Here is a 24,519-nt window from a genome sequence, read left to right as displayed (position 1 = left end):
TCGGTTGTTGTACCACGGTGGCTCTTTTCCATCTCTTACGATCTTGCTTGGCACATACTCATCTACGCATATTGTACGATGGTTTTGAACTTTGTCCACTGGTGGAGAAGCTCGTGAAACGAGATGATATACGGCAAATGGACTGGTCTATCCGTTTCCCCGACTTGAACCCCACCGACTTGTGAGATGTGTTGGGCAGATGCATTGCAGTATGTGCAGAAGCACCAACGACGATCTTTCAGTTGTCAGCCCCACTGGTGGAGGAATGGAACGCACTACCACAACTACTTTTTACCAACGGTGTGGCGCGCGGAGTCGCCGCGCGGTTTCAGGCACTACGTCACGGGCTGCGCGGTCCCTCCCGCCGCAGGTTTGAGTCCTCCCTCGGGCGTGGGTGCGTGTGTAGTTCTTAGCATAAGTTAGTTTAAGAAGTGTTTAAGTGTAGGGTCCGATGAACCCTGCAGTTTGGGCCCTTAGGAATTCACACACATTTGAACAATTGAGCCAACCGTGTGGGCAGCATGGGAGCTCGTTGCACAGCATGCAGTACCGTCAGTGGTGGCCACACACCGTATTAAACACAATGTCCCGTGTTTTTAGTGCCCAGTGGGCTATTATAAATCGCGATGCCTTGTAATTATTGTCTTTGAATAAATGTGTCATTTCACTTCGTCTCATTGCGTATTTCTTTCAGTTACCTTCTACTATACTGCAGCAGTTCTTTCCATGTATGGTCCATGTTTCATCGAGCTATATTAGTTGGAAGTGACACATCATGTGGAAGTTACTTTCGTCATTAAGTTTCGCACACCAGAGCATGATAACACTCAAAAATGGTTCAAATGGCTCTGAGCACTATGGGACTTAACATCGGAGGTCATCAGTCCCCTAGATCTCAGAACTACTCAAACCTAACTAACCTAAGGACATCACACGCATCCATGCCCGAGGCAGGATTTTAACTTGCGACCGTAACGGTCGCACGGTTCCAGACCGAAGCGCCTAGAAACGCTCGGCCACAACGGCCAGCGATAACACTCATTCCGAAAAAACTGTACACGTATTCGACCTAACGTTGATGAGATTTCAAAGTGGTGCAGTTATTGGCAACTTGCTTTAAATGTACAGTAACGTAAAATTATTCATTTCACAAACGAAAAAAACTTAGTGTCCGATGATTACAGAATCAATGATTGATGACTGGAATCAGTAACTCACACAATTTTCTGCAATGAGTGTAAAAATTTTAGACATGAGGGAGTTAGAGACATTGGCGGCGAGTGGGTATTGATGGGAATATTGAAAGTTTGTGTTGGACCAGTGTTGGAACCCGGTTCTTCTGCTTATTAGGCTGATGCTCTGACACTAAGCTATCTGGACACAGTGGTCTTCCCAACTGGCCGGACTGTCCTAGCACGCCTTCCGTAAGATCCAAATACTCAACTTATCCACACACTACTAATGTTATAGATACACACACAATTATGGTGAGGATGGCCAGTGATCTCTTCAGTGCGGATGCACACCAGCCTCAAACTCGTATGGGAATCGGCGAAATGCCGCGAGTAGTGAAGATAATGGGGAAGGGACACTACGTTAGTAGTGTTTCGATAAGTTGAGAATTTGGGTTTGACGGGAGGCGTGCTATGGTAGTCTGTGCTGTTGCACTGACCACTGTATCTGGACGTCTCAGTGGTCTCAGCGCATGTGCCTAGTTTGCAGGAAAACTGGTTCGAATCCCGGTCCCATTGGTTTAAATCAATGTCCACTCGCAGCCCATGTCTGTAATTCCTTTGCGTTATAATTCATAATGGCTGCTGCATCAAAATGATGTCTGTTCTTTCGCACATGTCCGAAAGAACAGACACTTTACATACGTATAGTGTAAGTTCTTTTGCACATGTCCGAAAGAACAGACACTTTACATACGTATAGTGTAACCATTTGCAGGAAATGAAAATAAATAATGGCACAGGCTCAGTCTAAGGTAAGGCAGGTGGCGGGCTTCGATTCATTTACTGGATACTGGAAAAATACTGTCGATCTCCAAAGGGGACTGCTTAGAAATCACTTGTGAGTCCCGTCTTACGATACCGCTCAGCTGTGGTCGAGCGGTTCTAGGCGCTTCAGTCCGCAAGCACGCGGCTGCTACGACCGCAGGTTCAAATCCTGCCTCGGGCATGGATGTGTGTGATGTCCTTAGGTTAGTTAGGTTTACGTAGTTCTAAGTCTAGGGGACTGATGACCTCAGATTTTAAGTCCCATAGTGCTTAGAGCCATTTGAACCATCTGATACTGCTCAAGAGTGTAAATCTCATGCCAAATAGGGCTAACGAAGGAATGTGGCACGAACGATCTAGCTTTTGTTTCACTCGCAGGGAAGTATCATAGAACTGTTGAAAATTCTGAATTTGTAGACTCTTACAAATAGACGCAATTTATTACTAAATTTCATGAACCAGTATTAAACAAAAATGGTAGAGGTACGTTGGTGAGCCAAAATGTTAGATAATAAGAAGTGTTAGGTCACCCACATGAGTACTAAAAGGAGTCCGTGGAATTTCAGTTACACATTAAATCATACAAATTTAAAGGCTATCAATTCAACTAAATTCCTAGGGATGACAGTTACGAACAACTTAAATTGTAACGATCACATAAATAATGTTGTGCGAACGCGTTTTATTGGCAGAACACTTAGACAATGCAACTGGTCTACCAAAGGGGCAGTTTACACTGCTCTTATGCGCCTTCTTTTGGAGCACTGTTGTGCGGTGTGGAATCCGCATCAGTTGTGATCATCGAAAAAGCTCAAAGAAGGGCAGCTCGTTTTGTAATGTGCCGAAATAGGGGAGTGACTGTCACGGACATGATACGCGAGATGTAGTGACACCCACTAAAACACAGGCGTTTTACGATGCTGCCAGATGTTTTCGCTAAATTTGAATCACCAGTTTTCTCCTCCGAATTGCAGAATATTTTGCTGTTGCCCACCTGCGTAGGGAGAAACGATCGTAGTAATAAAATACTAGAAATCAAAGCTCGCACGAAATGACTCAATTGCTCGTTCTTCCTCAGCGCTATTCGAGAGCGGAACGGTAGATAAGTAATTAAGTATCACGCCCTTAATTGTCAACCACAGAGTAGTCATGTAGTCGTGTAGATGTTATCATCTACATGCGTATCACTCCCGTAGTGATAGCGAAGACGAGATTATACCAATTATTGAACGACTTAGATACCTAAGTAAAGTGTAGCTACTGATGGAGGTCCAGTGAGGGGTGTAATTATCGTGTGACAGCGAAAATTGGTAGGTATGCTAATGTGTTAATGCGGAACCGATTTATCGGAAAAAAATTAGTTCCACGTTTGACCATCAGATGCAAATCTGCTTCTATGAATGCAAGAAAGACGTATAGAAGTGTTTACGTATGTAATCGATTACGAACGCGACGTGGGCTGAAGGGGTCAAACAAGTGGGAAAGGCATGATGTTGATTTTATCATTAACCTCCGCTTACACGCTTTGTTCAGCATGAGCACCGGAGATGTCGGCGAAATGCTGCATCCGTAAAACGACGTAATCAATAATTGTTCGTAGAGTTCTGGTGGAACTGTACTAAGTGTTCCTGAATACTGGCCTTCATATGAGGTAGAGACCGAACGTGTCCCTGATAAATGCGTTCTTTTAGATATCTCAAGAGCCAAAAGTCGCAAGGATTATCACGTGATCTTGGAGGCCATGCATCCGGTATACCTCTTAATATAACACGTTCGTGGAAGGTTGCAAAAACGGTTCAAATGGCTCTAAGCACTTAGAACTACTAAAACCTAACTAACCTAGGGACATCACACACATCCATGTCCTAGGCAGGATTCGAACCTGCGACAGTAGCAGCAGCGCGGTTCCAGACTGAAGTGCCTAGAACCGCTCGGCCGGAAGGTTGCATTAAGCAGATTTTTCACTGGGCGAACGATCCGAGGTGTTGCTGCATCTTGCATGAAAACAGTGGTTTCCACACATTTGAGCTCTTCCAAAGGAGGTAGCACATTATGCACAAGGGTGTCTCGATAGCGTCCCGACATCACCTGACGAGCCCTCTGGCTGTATTTTCTTTGAAGAATAGCGGGTCGAGAATAAAGGTGCTTCTGAATCCACACCACACAGTGACATACGGCGATTGCAGTGGGTCTTCGTGCGCAACACGCGATTTAGCAGTACCACAAAATCCGTAGCTCTGTGTATTCATTGCACCCTAGAGCGTAAAAAGTGCCTCGTGACTGTATAGAATATTGCCCGGGCACATGTTATCAGTTTCGATCCGAGTCAGAAACCGACGAACAATTTCAGAATGCCGTTGCGGATCATGAGGTTTCACTTGATTCATTGTCTGGATCTTGTCCGGGTACCAGTGTAAAGTAGATCGCAAAACTTTCCATACTGTTGGCCATGCGATGGATAATTTTCGTAAAAGTGCACGAGCACTATTACTACATGGGACACGTGCCGCATGGTCAGTTACAGTAATAGCAAGCTCGTCAGTAACTTCCACTGGGATGAGGCGTCTTCCTCTTCCGGGTGTCACACCAAGGTCACCCGTGTCATCCTTTTTAAACCATTTAATGACATCTGGCCTCTCCTCAGACTTTCAGTCGACGACACTCTCTCAATGCAGTACTTTAATTGCTGCCGTTCACATAAAATAGTTTCACTAACAGCGCACGATCTCTCTGACCGATAGCCATACTGTCACTTACGTTATGGCTTGTCAAATGACACTGTGGATACCATACCGCCATACAAACACTGTACAGCGCCAGATCTTCCCCTGGTCTCCGAAACTGGAAGTAATTATTTTTGCAGCGTGAATCGGATCCACATTAGCGTATCTACCAAGTTTCGCGCCAACACGATAGTTACAGACCACGCTGGACATCGCGAGTAGCTGCACTTTTAATTATAGCCACCCGGTATTTACGCAGTCATTCTACCCACGATCCGTACGCAGTTGGAACAGGAAGAAACCACAGCATGTGGTACCACGGTACGTATTTTATGCTGCCGTGTCGGTGGCCGAGTGGTTCTAGGCGCTACAGTGTGGAACCGCGCGACCGCTACGGTCGCAGGTTCGAATCCTGCCTCGGGCATGGATGTGTGTGATGTCCTTAGGTTAGTTAGGTGTAAGTAGTTCTAAGTTCTAGGGGACTGATGACCTCACAAGTTAAGTGCTCAGAGCCATTTAGTATTTTATGCTTCACAGTTGTTAGCAGAACATGTATGCTGATGTACATTGATAAGCCAAAACATTATGACCATTCCCCACCGCGACGTCGGATGCCGCCTCGTGGCGTTGCGAGCACGTGACGTGATAACAAAAGTATATAAGGAGAGCAGACACGTACGGGGGAAATATGGGCTGCAAATGGGGAAATCCGTTGAGATAAGAGAATTTGGCAAAGGTCAGATTATTATTATGCAGAGCCTGTGCACTAGTAACTCGAAAACGGAGAAACTGATCGAATGATCACGTGCTACTGTCGTGAGCATCTACGGAAAGAGATAGGAGGACAGTGAAACTACCAGTCGGCGCTAAATGGTTGTAAATTCACGACTCTTCACAGAACGTGGTTTCGGAGGCTTGTCTACCGTGTATTGTATGCTAGATGTTGATCTGTGGCATCTCTGCCGAAAGGTGACATGGCTGGTGTACACACAAATGTTTGGGAGCACACCGTTCGTCGTACATTGTTGAACATGGAGTTTTCGCAGCAGACCACCCCTACGTGTTAATATGTTGACCCAAAGGCATCCTCTAACGCGACTGGAGAGGGCAAAGGAGAATCGGGACTCGACCGTCGATGAATGGAAACGTATCGTCTGTTCGGGTGAATCACTTTTCTTCTACATTAAGTCGATGGTCGTCTGGACAAACGCCGTCATCGAGGTGAACGAGGGCTCAAAACGTGCAGTGCGACACGGGCGCAGGCTCGTGGGAGCAGGATTATGCTACGGGAGACATTCTCCTACGCTTGCATGGGACCTGTGGTAGTAATCGAAGTGACGTTGACAGCTGTGAACCACGTGCATTCCTTCCCTCACGGCGATGTCATCCTTCATCAGTATAATTGTCCATATCCCGGAACTAGGACCGTGCTACAGTGGTTTGGGGAGATTATAGTGAAGTCACGTTGATGTATCAACGACAAAATTTGACTGGCGTAAATCCTATGGAAGCCATCTGGGTCGCTGTCGGACGCCATCACCGCGTACGCAAGTTAGCAGCCCGTTATTTACGCGAATTACATGACCTGTGCTTAGACATGTAATTCCACATACCACCAGAAAGCTACCAACGAATTTCCGGATCCCTGATACGCAGAACCAGTGATGTATTTAGTTCCAGAGATGGACAAATAGCCCATTAAGTAGGTGGCCATAATGTTTTGGCTCATCAGTGTTGATTTGGTTTTGTTTTGCTTTAGGGCGCAAAAAACAACTGGCGTCATACGCGCCCAAGTCAAAACTATAGAACATGAAGACAGAGATGAGTTAAAAAACAACTATACGACGGATGACTGACATGGATGAGATCATTCTGTCGAAGACAACTCGTTACGCCAGATGCAGAGGCAGAGGGAGAGGGAGAGTCAGCTGTGTGGCGCACGCACCTTGATGATCTGGAAGGTGGCGATGGGCGGCAGCTCGTCCAGCTGTGGGTAGTAGAAGGAGCCGGCCGGGTGTGCGGGCGCGCGGCTGGTGATGCGGTAGACGGGGCCCGGCGGCTCGGTGCGCCAGTTGGGCGCCGTGAACGTGAAGCCGTTGTCCGTGCCCGCGTCCAGCGGGTCCGCCTGCAACACACCGTCCACAACGTTAAGAAAAAACAATAGTCTACAGTCTTACAAGGAATAGCAACTGAGGCACAAGAAGGCATCAACACCCACATAAAGTGATGCTTTCAGGACAGTCTTTACTGGCCGAGGATCGCTGCACGAGGGGGACCCATAATATTTTAAGTTACTAACTCGAAAAAAGAGAGTTACGTATTCTTATTGAGCTTGAAGCTCTCCTGTCCGGATTTGCTTACAAATAGATTTGTTTCTGGAGAGGGTCCTCCTTGAGAAAAACAAATTTTTTTTCTTTTACTTTTTATTCCCCGGATATCTTTCGCAGAGGTTTCAGCATCATCAGTCGATTTTTGTAATCTTCTATGAAACAGCACAAGTCCTTTTTACTACTGGTACACCCATTCATTTTAGTTTCTAAAGACAGTATGTAGATATTTCAAGAACATACAAAATTTTTGTACACACACCTTGTTACCACATGCTGTGGAGTCCCTGGATTTTAGGTAATTTAATGTAGTTGTCTTGCTCCACAGATTTTAACTACTTTTATGTGGAGGATTGTGTGTGTGTGTGTTTGTGTGTGTGTGCGTGTTTCCAAATTTGTTTCTTACTTTCGTTGGTTTCCCCATTATCTTCACCGTGAAGGAAGTAACTTTTCGTGTTAGTGTTTACAAATGACAGAAACAAGATGATGGACAGCTGAATATTGAATGTTTTCTGGGCGAGAGTTTTGAATCTTTGTAGTGTGTGTATGTGTGTATGTGTGTGTGTGTGTGTGTGTGTGTGTGTGTGTGTGAGAGAGAGAGAGAGAGAGAGAGAGAGAGAGAGCGAGAGAGAGGGAGGGAGAGAGGGAGAGGGAGAGGGAGAGGGAGAAAGAGAGAAAGAGTGAATGGCTGTGACTCTTATTTATTAATTATTACTTTTTCTTATTTCACTTTATTTATCTTTTTATTTATTGTGTGTGTGTGTGTGTGTGTGTGTGTGTATGTGCGTGCATGTGGTTTGCAAGGGATGTTTCGGGTGTTTAAGGGCTGTTGTTGTCTGATAGCTTTTTGAGGACAGCGAACAGAGTTCAATTGCAGAGAACTGTCTACTCGTTTACTTGCTTTCTTTCAGTTATGGAAATTTGTATTTGATAGTTTTCTTCAGAAAAAATGAAAGTGAAACATACTGCAAACACTCACACACACACACACACACACACACACACACACACACACACACACTCTCTTCCACATAATATTAGTTAATGGTAGGCATAACCATAACATTCCCAGTCGTAAATTTTCGAAGTAAATAACTGTTCTACATATGGTTGCAGATGACAGAACGTGAAACAAAACAAGTGCATTAAATTACATAAAGTCCAAAAATACACAGCGAATGATAACAAGGTATACTCGTATGTACAGAAATTGTATCTGTTTTTCAAATGTGTAAATACTGTCTTTAAAAACTCAAATTTATATGTGTAACAGTAATAAAAAGCGTTTTTCCTGTTTTATAGAACATAACAAAAACCTGCTGATGATGCTAAAACTTTAGCGAAACATGTTTGTGGAATAAAAAGAAAAAGAAAAAAAAGTGTTTTGCTCAAGGCGGACGCTCTTCAGAAACAAATCAAAGTTACGTAATTAACTTGTTGGTTGTTTACAGGTACACTTGGTAACCACTGCATCACAGTTTCGTAGGAAGCCGCTAGCTGGACCGAAACAAAATGGCGCAACCTGCCTCCATTTCATTAGTGGGATGGTCATTTCGTATAAGGTCCTCAAGCGACATGTTACGGTATTGTGTGTAGGGAATTTTAATCTTTACCGAGACTGTAGACTGGTACTTGCAAACAAAAAAATTAATTATTTGTTTTATTTATTTATTTGTTTACTGTAGCAGATAGATGAAACTTTATGACTATCCTTCTTGTCGAGAAACATATCGACAGGCAGTGCGAGGACCTACCAAATTCGATTCTTACTAACCATCACCAAGCACAAGAAGGTTTTCAGTCGCAGTAACTGTATTCCGTCTTACTCTGTATGACGTCGTAACTAAGAACACAGAACTCTTTATATAAAATTCAGAAAATCCAATGTTTCAGTAACACAGTTGTGTACACATAAACAAAGGGCATCAACAGCTGTAATTTTTTTAATTAGTTAAGCCCCTGACACTAAAGGAAGCGTCGAAAATGCTTGATTAAATAATAATTTTTTTTACTTAGAATTATGGGTGTTGGTGTCCTTGTTCTACGAGTTATTTCCGAGCGAGGTAGCGCAGTGGTTAGTTAGCACACTGGACTCGTATTCGGGAGGACGACGGTTCAGATCCACGTCTGGCCGTCCTGATTTAGGTTTTCCGTAATTTCCATAATCGCTCCAGGCAAATGCCGGGATGGTTCTTTTAAATGAGCACGGTCGATTACCTTCCCCACTCTTCGTAATCCGAACTTGATCTCAGTCTGTGATCATTTCGTTGTAAACGGGATGTTAAACGGTAATCCCCACTTCCTCCTCTAAGAGTTGTTGATCAGCCGCAGTCCGGCATCCACATCTCTGTGATGGACCTATAGAAACATAAACAAAAGTTTTGCATCACCCTCATAAGTCGAGCAAGTATTGACTGTTCCGATACCGATGGGGAGGCGACGACTGACGTCTTTTGGAAACACACAAACAGTTACCTTGAGCGTCGGCTACGGGTAGAACGCCACAGCCGAATGGACTGCAGAATTTCAATTGAAAGTATAGCGCCAACAGGTACGCATTAGAGAGGACTGAACTAAGTGAGCATACATCACGCCACGAACGACAGTCGCGACGCAAATTGGGTCCGCATCGTCGTGCTGTGCGCAGAAGCTTTGTCAACCGGGTAAGTTTCTCGTCGTGTGTACCGGAGTCAAAGTCTTGTGGTGCGGATATAGATCCGGTTCTAATTGGCTGGTAGTATTAAGGACTGCCTCGCATAGGCCATCCACGTTTGAGAGGTGCACAGAATAATCGATATCTACGAGTCAAAAGACCCTTGGGCTGAGTGCTCCAGATCAGAATTTGGCATTCGAAGAGGCTACAGCAGTTCATGTATGGCATCAAACTATTGGGGAACGATTGCATGATTCATGACGAGCACCACGACGTACGTTACAACAGCGTGGACACCGTTACGTATGGCAAGATATCATGTGGAATGGAAGCCCTAGGATCAGCGTCGCTTGTTGCCAATGGACGAAACTCGGATCTGTTCGTACCCTGATAATCGCGGACAACGTGTTTGAAGGTATCCCGCCAATATAGAATGCCTCCAGCGCTGTCCCACACGTGCAACAAGGTGGTGGTGGAGTGATGTTCTGGGCTGGCATTTCATGAGGCCAACGTGCGCCTCTCGTAGTTATTAAGGGTAATCTCTCTCCTCTACAGTGCAGGGACGAGATTCTTAGCTAATAGTGGGATAGTGTCAGCAGCTCTTTTGGAGACAGTTTTCGAGATCAGTGATAACTCACGTACTCATCGTGCGGTTCTGCTGAACACTTTTCTTCAGCATGTTGCGATCACGGAAATGGAATGGCCCGCCTATTTCGTGTGCATGTAACCAATCGAACATGTGTGACGTCGACTGAAACAAGTTGTTTATGAGCGTCGACAACGACCACGTATTTCTGCACTAAGGTAGTGTAGCTTGACCGATCAGTTGTGTCCACCTCTTTAATATAGATTGTGAGTGTTCAATCATATCGTCGCGTATCTGTTTATGGGGCTTGGTTGGACGGCTGCACTGATCTGTGCTGTGGGCCCCTTTGGAGGAAAACGTGCTACTGTGTTTCCCAGATCTTTGAAAACAAAGGCGGCCTATTTTCTGTGCGGTATAGTTCCACTCGGACGGATGACCTCCATTTGCTCCCGCAGTTCCGCGAGAAAATCTTGAGCAACATGATAGATGCAAAAGTTTGCCATGTACCAGCCGCCCCTGCAGATCTTTTAATGCACTGCGTAATCCCAACAGCACTAACTGGAGGGCATTAATCCACAAATTCGTCATCTGTAGTTACTGAACAATGCCGTTTGCGACTGCGTGATATGGTGAAGTCCTTGTCACGTGTATTCCTTACACCCGGGCCATTGTACGAAATATTTCTGACTTCCACTGCCGGCCCTGCTCGGAAGCCACTTGCTGGTGATGGCCAAAACGTGAAATCCAATCGTAGAAGAATGAGCGCGCCACATTCTCTATAGGTCTTGTTGACAGTGGGAATAGTTTCAGTCACCTGCTGTATCTGGTGATCTGTGTGAGGCAGTGCCATTGGTTAACACGCAGCCGCTGTCGGTGGATGCGTGAGAATCGTGACACTGGAATGTCAAAACTTCCGAACAGAGCTCATATGTGTTACTTTGCACTTCTGGCTGGAGTGCAAGTGTGGGTCCTTCAATGGCAGTCCTGTATATCGGGCCACGAAAAACGCTGCGTTACTAACGCCCTCGTGGCAGGGATTCCCGCATTGCTGAGTCCGTGTAAAGGTCGAAAACCTTCGTCGTAGAAGGACAAGCATGTACGAATGTTCATAACACGTCGGGCTACTAGTTTCTAACTATACACGCTGTCGGTCTGTACAACAGCACGATAAATAACTACTGTCCCATAACATACTAGACTGACGGGAAAAAAAATTGGAACACCAAGAAGAGGTTATACGACATAAACGAAAGTCGGTAGGCATGTTTTCTACATCTGAAAGACGATGTCTCTTCAGATACCTTGCGTAGCATACGAGTCGTGCGAGTAGAACCACTACGATGAAACAGATTAGTTTTGCTTTAAATACATGCTAATTACCTTTGAGATTGGGCGTGGTGAGTAGATGGTAATCAAGAATGCCTTTAAGACGACAAAGACGCCATTATTAGAACCTCACTGAGTTTGAACGAGGTCGTGTAATAGAGCTACGAGAAACTGGATGTTCCTTCCGTGATATTCCAGGGAGACTTGTCAGGAACGTAGCCTCTCTACATGATTGCTGGTAGCGATGGTCACGAGAATGTACGGTCGCAAGAAGACCTGACTCGGGATGACCACGTGGCACTGCCGAGAGAGAAGACCGTCGTATTGGGCGTAAGACTCTGGCGCATCGCACTGCATCTGCAGCAGCAATTTGAGCAGCAGTTGGCACCACAGTGAGACAATGATCTGTTGCAAATAGGTTACTTCAGGGACAGCTCTGAGCCAGACTCCATGTAGCGAGCGTACCTCTGACTCCAAACCACCGCCATTTGCGACTTCAGAATGATCAAGAGAGAGCTCATTGGAGACCATGGTGAAGGTCTGCTGTGTTTTCTGATGAAAGGTGGTTCTGCCTCGAGGTCACTGATGATCCTACGTTGATTAGAAGGGGGCGAGTTGAGCGCTGGCAAGCAACCTGCCTGCGTGCTGGACACACAGGACCTGCACGTGAAGTTATGGTCTGGGGTGCGATTTCGTATGACAGCAGTAGCACTTTCGTGGTTATCCCACGCATCCTGACTGCAAATTTGTTCGTCAGTATGGTGATTCGACCTGTAGTGCTCCCTTTCATGAACAGAATTCCAGGGGATGTTTTTCAACAGGTTAACGCTCGCCTACATACCAGTACTGTGATCCAACGTGCTCCACAGAATGTAAACATGTTGCCTTGGCATGCTTGACCACCAGATCTGTCTCCAATAGAGCACATACGGGACATCATCGTACGATAACTCCATTGTCATCCACAAACAGCATTACACGTCCGTGTATTGCCTGACCAAGTGCAACAAGTATGGAACTCCATCCCACAAACTGACAGCCGGCACCTGTGCATCATGATGCATGCACGTTTCCATGCTTTAATTCAACATTCTGAGAGATACATCGGTTATTAATGTACCGACATTTCAGATTTGCACTGGCTTGTCTCACTCTTACATTACCATGTGATCTTGCAATATTAATCACATACAAATGTTACCAAGACGAATGTGTCCCGAAAATTTCGTAGCTCTACACTGATTATTTTTTGGTGTTGGATTTTTTCCCCGTCATTGTATTACTGTGCCGCTGGTTATTTTATGTTCCGCGCACCCGACAACAGCACGCATGCCGATCCCTGCGCCGCGGCAGGTAGCGATATACTGTGTGTGAGGCTGTTACAGACCACATTGACTGAGAAGTTGAAGATGTAACAACAACATCTGGATGCGATATCAGTCACAACCAGAAGTCGCAAGGAGCATTTAACATTCAACGCCATATGCTATTGATGGCCGAATTTCGTCCTTCTTTCCGTGAACCTATGTTTTGTTATTGAGCCTGGCTATAACTTCAGTGACAAGTCGCAGCTAGAAGTCGCAAGTAGCAAGTCAAAGCGACAATTATCATTCGATGCCGTGTGCCATCTGTTAGCCGGATTTCGTACTTTTTCTAAGAACATTGTGTTTCACGCTATGGATGTATGACCTACTTATGGTCGAAGCAATGAACCAAGAACCTAATTTGCTCTGAGAAAAATTTTATACTCATTTGAGAGTAGGGGAAGCTAACGAATGAGAATGCCAAATAAAGGTTGTAACAATAGACAGAGCTATAGCGTAACCTAACACTTGCGTTCGTGCCACAGTTAACAACATTTTATCATATAAACTAAAACTGCAGGTTAATTTCAGAAAACATTTTACGTAATGGAGAAGGCTCCGATGAGTATTTTGATGGATAATGCACACATATATTGTACGTAAACTACAAAAAGTGCAGTCAGGATTATACTATATAGTTTTTACCAAATGCTTACCAACAGTATAGTCAAAAGACGGATATTTTTGTCAACACTACAATACACAGCTAAACTTCTGTGTGTGTGTGTGTTTTTTTTTGTGCCCCACAAATCTGGACACTGCACGATCCAACCTGCTGACCAAATGGAGACCCACATTGATGCCGCTTTCAAACTCTGTCAGGTGCTGATAATGCTGTATCATACGAGTGTGTGGTATCTCCTTGTTCTTCACATTGGTCAGTCAGTATCTGACGCTGTTCAGGCCCCTTATATAACACACTAATGCATTCTGCATCTATCACAGACATCTGAAACTCTAATAACGTACACAGACGTCGATGGTGTGTACGTGTACGATGCTGGAGCAATTTTTAGAGAAGGAGGAGGCGTCTTCACTTCCGCCATACGTATTTAAACGAAGGCAAATATCTCGAAACCGGGATGGGAGGGAGTTTGCTAGTTTTCAACAAGACGTTCCAGACAAATATTGAAGTCCTAGTGTGTGTTTGGGTATCTGTTAATGTGCTAGTTGGTTCAAATGGCACTGAGCACTATGGGACTTAACTTCTGAGGTCATCAGTCCCTTAGAACGTAGAACTACTTAAACCCAACTAACCTAAGGACATCACACACATCCATGCCCGTGGCAGGATTCGAATCTGCGACCGTAGCGGTCGCGCGGTTCCAGACTGTAGTGCCTATAACCGCTCGGCCACCCCGGCCGGCACCTGTGCTAGTAGGAGACTGAAATCAACGAGTTGCTCAGAAGGCACCGTATACCTACTGCATCAAGAGAGCTGGAACAACAGTTCTGAGAGAAGTAGGAAGACAATCTGTTTGTAGATCTCTTGTTTGTAGGATTTTATTGATTGTGAGTGGGACTCCAGTAATACTACGTAGATCGGGATCTGAAGCAGAGTTTTTCTTCCTGCAGCGGTGGAGCACTGGGTTTTTTTCCTCAAGGAGCGGTTTATGAGACGAAGGGAAGCGAAAATTAGAGCGAACGGAAAGGGAAATGGTAATGGGTCCGCCTGAATTCCGGACCAACGTATTGGCGCTGCGCCAGCTCCCCCGCTGAAGATTAACTCGGCGCGCATAATTTAGGTGTCACCTAGCTCTGCCACACATGTGATCATTTGGAAATGTTACGAGCTTACGGAGAACATCCAGTTCACTCGGAAGAGTGTCGTGTTACATTACACAGCGGAGAGCCGTAAAAGAGACCCAGCAATTTTGTCGAGAATCTTTAGAAAGTATGGTTACAGCCTAAAATTTAACCGAGTAAAATTTTGCTGCACGGTATCTCGTCCGGTACGGATTTGTAGCTGCAGTTTTTATCTGTCTTGTAAAAGAATAATGCAGCTCTCCGGGAACTAACGCTCCCACTGTATCCAATCAGGTTTTACTTACTGTGATCGACCGAAGTGGATTCAAAGGATTTTTCAGAGATGTATTGCCAAGAGAATCTGATACAGATACAGAGCCATACCCCCGGCTCTGAAGTGAATGTCGGTCGTTGGATTCTCGACAGACGAGAATTTTTACAGCGGCCTTCTCTTTACTGCTCTACGGATTTCCCCCTTCGATGTGGTATATTTTACTGGAATGAATACGTCTTACGAACTACGACCACATTGCTTGCCTTCTCAGGGAATTCGACTCTTGTTAACGCACTAATAAAAGAAGAGTTGACGTAGACAAGGTGGCTTTCGTTGTCGTTGTTGTTGTGTGTTCGTCAGAAGACAGGTTTGATGCAGTTCTCCACACTAGTGTATCCTGTGCAAATCTCTTTATCTCTGAATATCTACTGATATTCAACCTGCTTACTGTATTCATGTTTAGGCCTCCCTCTACAATTTTCACACCGTACACCTCCATTCGTTGCCAAACTGACTAATAGTTGATGCCTGTTGAAGTGTACTATCAACCGATTCTTATTTTAGTAAAGTTGTGCCAAAAAATTTTTTTTTCCTCGATTCTATTCGGTACCACCTTATTAGTTACTTAACCTACCTGTCAGATTTCCAGAACTTTTCTGTAGCAGTACATTTCAACAGCTTTTATTCTCTTCTTGACCGAAGTGCGTATCGTTCAAGTTTCACTTACGTATAAGGCTACATTCCAGACAAATACCTTCAAAAAAGAATTCGTAACATTCGTATTTATATTAGATGTTAAAAATACCACTTTTTTAGAAACACTTTTCTAGCTGTTGCCATTCAGCATTTTATACCCTTTTTATTTCGGCTATCATCAGTCATTTTGCTGCCAAAATACCACAATTCATTTATAAAGTAACAAATGAATTTTAGTATTCTGGCAGCAAAATAACTTTAGTGTCTAATTTCCTAGTCTGTTTGCCTCAACAGCTCCTAATTTAATTTGACTATATTCCATTTCCCTTGTTTTAACTTTGTTGATTTCCATCTTATAACCTTTTCCCAAGACTCTACCCATTCCTTTCAACTGATCTTCCAATTCCATTATTATCTCTGATGGAATTACAGTATCGTAAGCAAACCTCTAATTTTTTATTTGTTCTCCCTGGATTTTATCTCTCTTTCCAAACTTCTCCTTGTTCTGCTTTGTTACTTGCTAAATGTTGAGACTGAATAACATCGAGGATAGGCTACCACCCTGTCTGACTCTCTCTCCTCATAAACCGCTTCCATTTCGCGTCCTACGAGTTTTACAACTGCAGTCTGGTTTCTGCAGAAATTGTAAATAATCTTTTGCTCCCTCTGTTTAACCCTGCCACCGGCAAAATTTCACAGACTGTAGTCCAGAGAACACTATCAAAAGATTTCTCTACGTTTCCAAACGCTGTAACCTTAGGTTTGCCTTTCTTCAATCTATCTTCGAAGATATGTCGTAGGATGAGTATTGCCTCGCGTGTTCCTACATTTCTCTGGTACCCAAACTGAAGTTCCTCGAGGTCGACTTCTACCAGTTTTTCGATTCTTTTCTAAGTAATTCTTATCACCATTTCGCAATAATGATTTATTAAAATAACCGTTAGGTAGTATGCACACTGTAAGTACCTACTTTCCTTGGAATTGGAATTATTACGTAATGTTTCTTTCTCATTCAGTTTAAACACCACGTTCAATAGTTTTGACATGGCTGGTTCTCCCAGGGATCACAGTAATTTTAAGGGAATGTCGTCTACTGCAGGAGCCTTGCTAGAGTTATGTCTTGCACAGCTCTGTCAAAATCTTTTCACAGTACCATATCTCCCTTCTCATCTTCATTTACTAGCTCGTCTATTGTTTCGCTCAAAAATCCCGGACTCTTCGATGGGTCACTACTCGCATAGTCCGCTCTACCTTTGAAATAGGAGATAAAAATAATTTTAAAAAATCTATAATATTGCTTTCAAGTTCGTGGATACTGATTTTCAGCCTAAGTGATCGAGTCACACAGAATTCATGGTTATTAACTGACTTCAGACTTCACGGAACTGCGAAGGGTAAAATACACGAAAAAAAGACACACTACAAAGTAGATACGCAAATTGGCCACAAACTGATATTCATACAGGTATCGACGGATGATACAAAACTGTAAACTCTGGCGGCCGATGGATGAATGTGTGACGCTGCATCGCAGTTACACCGCGCAGCTCGGAAGGATAGTAAACAGGGGACATATCGATGTTGTTGTTGTTGTTGTGGTCTTCAGTCCTGAGACTGGTTTGATGCAGCTCTCCATGCTACTCTATCCTGTGCAAGCTTCTTCATCTCCCAGTACCTACTGCAACCTACATCCTTCTGAATCTGCTTAGTGTATTCATCTCTTGGTCTCCCTCTACGATTTTTACCCTCACCGGTGCCCTCGAATGCTAAATTTGTGATCCCTTGATGCCTCAAAACATGTCCTACCAACCGATCCCTTCTTCTAGTCAAGTTGTGCCACAAACTTCTCTTCTCCCCAATCCTGTTCAATACCTCCTCATTAGTTATGTGATCTACCCACCTTATCTTCAGCATTCTTCTGTAGCACCACATTTCGAAAGCTTCTATTCTCTTCTTGTCCAAGCTAGTTATCGTCCATGTTTCACTTCCATACATGGCTACACTCCATACAAATACTTTCAGAAACGACTTCCTGACACTTAAATCTGTACTCGATGTTAACAAATTTCTCTTCTTCAGAAACGCTTTCCTTGCCATTGCCATTCTACATTTTATATCCTCTCTACTTCGACCATCATCAGTTATTTTACTCCCTAAATAGCAAAACTCCTTTACTACTTTAAGTGTCTCATTTCCTAATCTAATTCCCTCAGCATCACCCGACTTAATTAGACTACATTCCATTATCCTCGTTTTGCTTTTGTTGATGTTCATCTTATATCCTCCTTTCAAGACACTGTCCATTCCGTTCAACTGCTCTTGCAAGTCCTTTGCTGTCTCTGACAGAATTACAATGTCATCGACGAACCTCAAAGTTTTTACTTCTTCTCCATGAATTTTAATACCTACTCCGAATTTTTCTTTTGTTTCCTTTACTGCTTGCTCAATATACAGATTGAATAGTATTGGGGAGAGGCTACAACCCTGTCTCACTCCCTTCCCAACCACTGCTTCCCTTTCATGTCCCTCGACTCTTATAACTACCAACTAGTTTCTGTACAAATTGTAAATAGCCTTTCGCTCCCTGTATTTTACCCCCGCCACCTTCAGAATTTGAAAGAGAGTATTCCAGTCAACATTGTCAAAAGCTTTCTCTAAGTCTACAAATGCAAGAAATGTAGGTTTGCCTTTCCTTTATCTTTCTTCTAAGATAAGTCGTAAGGTCAGTATTGCCTCATGTGTTTCAACATTTCTACGGAATCGAAACTGATCTTCACCGAGGTCGGCTTCTACGAGTTTTTCCATTCGTCTGTAAATAATTCGTGTTAGTATTTTGCAGCCGTGGCTTATTAAACTGATAGTTCGGTAATTTTCACATCTGTCAACACCTGCTTTCTTTGGGATTGGAATTATTATATTCTTCTAGAAGTCTGAGGGTATTTCGCTTGTCTCATACATCTTGCTCACCAGATGGTAGAGTTTTGTCAGGACTGGCTCTCCCAAGGCTGTCAGTAGTTCTAATGGAATGTTGTCTGCTCCCGGGGCCTTGATTTGATTTAGTTCTTTCAGTGCTCTGTCAAACTCTTCACGCGGTATCATACCTCCCATTTCATCTTCATCTACATCCTCTTCCATTTCCATAATATTGTCCTCAAGAACATCGCCCTTGTATAGAACCTCTATATACTCCTTCCACCTTTCTGCTTTCCCTTTTTTGCTTAGAACTGGGTTGCCATCTGAGCTCTTGATATTCATGCAAGTGGTTCTCTTTTCTCCAAAGGTCTCTTTAATTTTCCTGTAAGCAGTATCTACCTTACCCCTCATGAGATAAGCCTCTACATCCTTACATTTGTCATCTAGCCATCCCTGCTTAGCCATTTTGCACTTCCTGTTGATCTCATTTTTGAGACGCTTGTATTCCTTTTTGCCTGCTTCACTTACTGAATTTTCGTATTTTCTCCTTTCATCAATTAAATTCAGTATCTCTTCTGTTACCCCAGAATTTCTACTAGTCCTCGTCTTTTTACCTGCTTTATCCTCTGCTGCCTTCACTACTTCATTCCTCAATGCTACCCATTCTTCTTCTTCTACTGTATTTCTTTCCCCCATTCTTGTCAATTGTTCCCTTATGCTCTCCCTGAAACTCTCTATATCCTCTGGTTCTTTTAGTTTATCCAGGTCCCATCTCCTTAAATTCCTACCTTTTTGCAGTTTCTTCAGTTTCAATCTGCAGTTCATAACCAATAGATTGTGGTCAGAATCCACATCTACCCCAGGAAATGTCTTACAATTTAAAACCTGGTTCCTAAATCTCTGTCTTACCATTATATAATCTATCTGATACCTTTTAGTATCTCCAGGATTCTTCCAGGTATACAACCTTCTTTTATGATTCTTGAACCAAGTGTTAGCTATGATTAAGTTATGCTCTGTGCAAAATTCTACAAGGCGGCTTCCTCTTTCATTCCTTCCCCCAATCCATATTCACCTACTATGTTTCCTTCTCTCCCTTTTCCTACTGACGGATTCCAGTCACTACCTGAATAATTTCTTTTATCTCGTCATACATTTCATCTATTTCTTCATCATCTGCAGAGCTAGTTGGCATATAAACTTGTACTACTGTAGTAGGCATGGGCTTTGTGTCTATCTTGGCCACAATAATGCGTTCACTATGCTGTTTGTAGTAGCTAACCCGCACTCCTATTTTGTTATTCATTATTAAACATACTCCTGCATTACCCCTATTTGATTTTGTATTCATAACCCTGTAATCACCTGACCAAAAGTCTTGTTCCTCCTGCCACCGAACTTCACTAATTCCCACTATATCTAACTTTAACCTATCCATTTCCCTTTTTAAATTGTATAACCTACCTGCCCGATTAAGGGATCTGACATTCCACGCTCCGATCCGTAGAACACCAGTTTCCTTTCTCCTGATAACGACGTCCTCCTGAGTAGTCCCCGCCCGGAGATCCGAATGGGGGACTATTTTACCTCCGGAATATTTTACCCAAGAGGACGCCATCATCATTTAATCATACAGTAAAGCTGCATGTCCTCGGAAAAATTACGGCTGTAGTTTCCCCTTGCTTTTAGCCGTTCGCAGTACCAGCACAGCAAGGCCGTTTTGGTTAATGTTACAAGGCCAGATCAGTCAATCATCCAGACTGTTGCCCCTGCAACTACTGAACTACATATCGATACCAGGGCATAAAGTCTTTGCGAATTTCAATCCGTAAATGCTTCGCAGGTAGGCGCGTTAAGAATAAAAGCAAAGTCGGCATGCGAGCACGGACGTGTCGACGCATCACGAACGAGTTATACAAATTGATGACCATGTAGGTATGGACGGAAAACACAAGTTCGTGATCTTCGGCGGTCGATGGATGAATGTGTTGCGCTGCAGCGCAATTTCACCGCGCAGCTGCAAAGGATTGTACACAGAGGACATGCTGATACCAGGGCATAAAGTCTTCGTGAATTTCGTCCCGTGTACTCAGCTGAACGTCAACTACGCATCGTAGACAGTCGCGTGAACAATATGCGCAGATGTCAGCATTTGAGAGAGGACGCAGATTTGATCCCAAAGAAGCCAACTGGAGTAATCAGCCGGCCGCGGTGGTCTAGCGGTTCTAGGCGCTCAGTCTGGAACCGCGCGACTGCTACGGTCGCAGGTTCGAATCCTGCCTCGGGCATGATGTATGTGATGTCCTTAGGTTAGTTAGGTTTCACTAGTTCTAAGTTCTAGGGGACTAATGACCTCAGAAGTTGAGTCCCATAGTGCTCAAAGCCATTTTGGAGTAATCAGCGAATCGCTCGATAGTTGAGTAGGAGCGATGCTAACTACTCGACGATGTTGGCGGGAACGGGTGACTCATGGCCGAACTCGGCTTCAAGGAAGAAGCGGCCAAGCTAGAGAGACGACAGAACGTGCAATCGTCAAAGAGGCACTCAGAGCCCTGGATTCATTGCTATCATTAATCCGACATGCAACTTACGCTTCAATGATCACAAGGTCATTAATAGGCGGCTAACAGAAAGCTGGCTGACCTCACGGTGCCCATTGCTCTGACTACCATTGACTTCTGTGCACCAACAAGCCCTTTTGCAATGGTGTCGGGCACAATTGGCCTAAAATCTCATTCACATAAGCACGGTACTAGGGAAGGCGAGTGGTCGACTTCGGTTAATTGGGTGACTTTTAGGAAAGTGTGGTTCTAATTCTAATGGTTCTAATGGCTCTGAGAACTATGGGACCTAACACCTGAGGTCATCAGTCCCCTAGAACTTAGAACTACTTCAACCTAACTAACCTTAGGACGACACTCACATCCATGCCCGAGGCAGGAATCGAACCTGCGGCCGTAGCGGTCGCTCGGTTCCTGACTGAAGCGCCTAGAATCGCTCGGCCACGCCGGCCGGCAAAGTGTGGTTCATCTGTAAAGGAGAAAGCGTATATAAAACTAGTGCGAACCATTACTGAACAATGTTCTATTGTTTGGGACCCCCTACAGTTCGAATTAAAGTAAGACATCGAAGAAATTCGGAGGCGGACTGGTAGATTTGTTACCTGTAGGTTCGGTCAGCACGACAGTATTACGGAGATGCTTCGTGGAATCAGTTGGGAACTCCTGGAGGGAAGACAACGTTCTTTTCGCGAGGCACTGTTGAAAAAAAATTAGAGAACCAGAGGGTATTCCACACCAGTTGTCGAAAATGTGCGGCTTAAGAGCTGAAAGTGTCAACGTGTTCAACGAAAAGACAGAAGTACCCAATAAGCATGTGATGCTGATGGTAACATGTTTCTATTTCCCCCAACGCACATTTCGCGCAACGACCACCACGGTAAGAGAAATTAGTGCTCACACGGGATCATACAGTCAGTCATTTTTCCATCACTCTATTTGCGAGTAGAACAGGATTGGAAATCAGTATTAGTGCTTCAGGGTACCCTCCACCACGCACCATACTATGGCTTGCGGGGTGTGTATGTAGATTTCGGTGTACATATATCATTTAAGTTTTTACAGAAGTTGTGTTCCTTCCCAGTATTATGATTACATTTTACAGACCTTTTTTGACAACAGAGGGATACTGGTAACTACAAACGACATCAAGCTCGTACATTGCGAAACAGTGATCAAAATACTAAGCTTTGGCTCAAAAATGGTTCAAATGGTTCTGAGCACTATGGGACTTAACGTCTGAGGTCATCAGACCCCTAGAACGTAGAACTACTTGAACCTAACTAAGCTAAGGACATCACACACATCCATGCTCGAGGCAGGATTCGAACCTGCGACCGTAGCGGTCGCACAGTTCCAGTCTGTAGCGCCTAGAACCTCTCGGCCACACCGGCCGGCCATACTAAGCTTTCCGAAGACGTTTAAGTGTAATTTTCTAGTACTGACTCCAGATATAAATGTTGGAAATTGGCTACATACTCTGAAAATATTACGCTTGTAACTCTAATTTCCCCGAGAAATGATTCAACATTCATTATTGAAAGAAAACATGAAGAGTGAACTACATTCTTCGTTTATGAAACACATATAATTATAGCAATGCTTACTGAATCAAAAACTTCAATTACGTCTGGTACATGGGTTTTCTAATCCTATTTGTGATCCGCCTGTAGCTGCGAAAATTGAAACCATCTCTATCTTCTGTTTCTCTGTTTAAAGATATTTAATTTGTAACTTCTGACGTTATACGATCAGAACTGAATTTTGTGTACTGAATCTTGTCAAAATTTAATAAAAATCTACCTCGAACCACACACTGTTACAACGTAATGTTTCCCTGGGGACCTCTTTAGAAAGAGGGCCATCAAAATTATCTTTACAAGATGGGACAATGTGGTACACCTAAATTCTCATATCATTATCCGATTCCCTATAGCTATGTGATGGAATTGGAATTGATGTATCCTATTGAGCATCATCCAAATAAGATAAAATCGTAACATCCCATAGTGTTTTAGCTTTTTGATGATGGTATCACAATTCGCACAATCAAAATTCTTAAGCAACTGACAAAACGTAACCAATGGCAAAAATCCCTCATTTATTGATTCAAATACATGATATGTGGAAATGAATATAACCTGTTGACATGCCAATCCCTTTTGAACTCTTATTCGCAACAAACGCTTGAATATACTTGGTAAAAATGCCATTAAGTCACGCGTGGCGAACGGTTTAAGTATTTTTCGAAATATTCAGGAAGCGAAAAGGAGAGAACAGCTAAAGAAATTAGATGCAAAATAAGAAAATAACGTGGTTTGTTAGATATTTACAACAAGAAGCATTTGAAATTCGTTATAAAAATGAATGTCTGTATGCGTCGGTAACGCTAACTTTGAACAGGATAGGAGATTTATAAAACAGACAGTAAAGAGACTGAAAAACGAAAAGGAAAAATTTTTCTACGAACAACCATAGGCCACAGTTTGTACCAAGAAAGAACCAAATTCTATACACAAATTCAATGCAGATTGGCTGAATTTTATCAAAATACGAATTGCGAAGAAACAAAGAACTGGAGTAATGAAAATGAATAAGAATTCTAAATAATTTCACAACAATAAAATCAGAATAATAAGTTTTATATACAAGGTTGGCCAAGAGAAGAGAGCCGAAGAAGAAGTGGGTAGCCTAGATCTGTGGAAACAGCTCACAATAGCGGGAGAAAAGAAATATGACCATAAAGAAAGGCGACACAATGTCACTAACTACTGTGAGGAGAAACTATCGTGCTCTTTGGGAAAAGAACTCATAATAACCGTTACCGTCATACAGTTATCAGACATACGTGGCACTCCCCTACCATACAGCAACCACGCTGTCTAGGTGATCTGCACTCTGGCTGTTTGGAGACCAGTTTCTAAGGTGGAACATTCTCAGGCGATATTTTCATATTGCAAATTTGATACGACACTAGCATACGATAGTAAATCTCTTCAAATTAAGTCGTCTCATCCATGTTTAAATACTCTGTACCTATTCGTATGTTCGTGAAATTAGCAAGTATACGACTAGTTTACAAAAGCCTACACTATTTTCATCTTTAAATTCTGTAAACCATAAATCAAACAACGATCGTGAGAATTTGAATAATAGAACTTTCATAATCAGTCTAATCGGGTGGAAAGTTGTTCAAATGCCTGTCTAAGCGCTGAGATTTTCCGTAAGTTAATAAGCAATTGAACGATATCAGGGCCGGTTTCTTTTTAAGTTGTTGTCCAACCAAAGCGCATACTTCTTTTTCATGACCTCGAAGTCAACGGGACGATGCTCTCCGGTTTACCTCCACTACT

General features: G+C 43.5%; 1 protein-coding gene across 1 annotated transcript in view; it reads right to left on the bottom strand.

Moving 5' to 3' along the window:
- Positions 1-24,519, bottom strand: part of LOC124612390 (spondin-2-like) — a 624,943-nt gene that overhangs the window by 130,752 nt on the left and 469,672 nt on the right. The window contains exon 4 of the mRNA XM_047140568.1: positions 6,669-6,848. Within this exon, the coding sequence (XP_046996524.1) occupies positions 6,669-6,848 (180 nt within the window). The remainder of the gene's footprint in view (positions 1-6,668; positions 6,849-24,519) is intronic.

The sequence above is a fragment of the Schistocerca americana genome, chromosome 4 (assembly GCF_021461395.2).
Source record: "Schistocerca americana isolate TAMUIC-IGC-003095 chromosome 4, iqSchAmer2.1, whole genome shotgun sequence".
Lineage (NCBI taxonomy): Eukaryota > Metazoa > Arthropoda > Insecta > Orthoptera > Acrididae > Schistocerca > Schistocerca americana.
The sequence above is the reverse complement of the archived record's forward strand: the minus strand, read 5'-3'. Positions and strand labels throughout refer to the sequence as shown.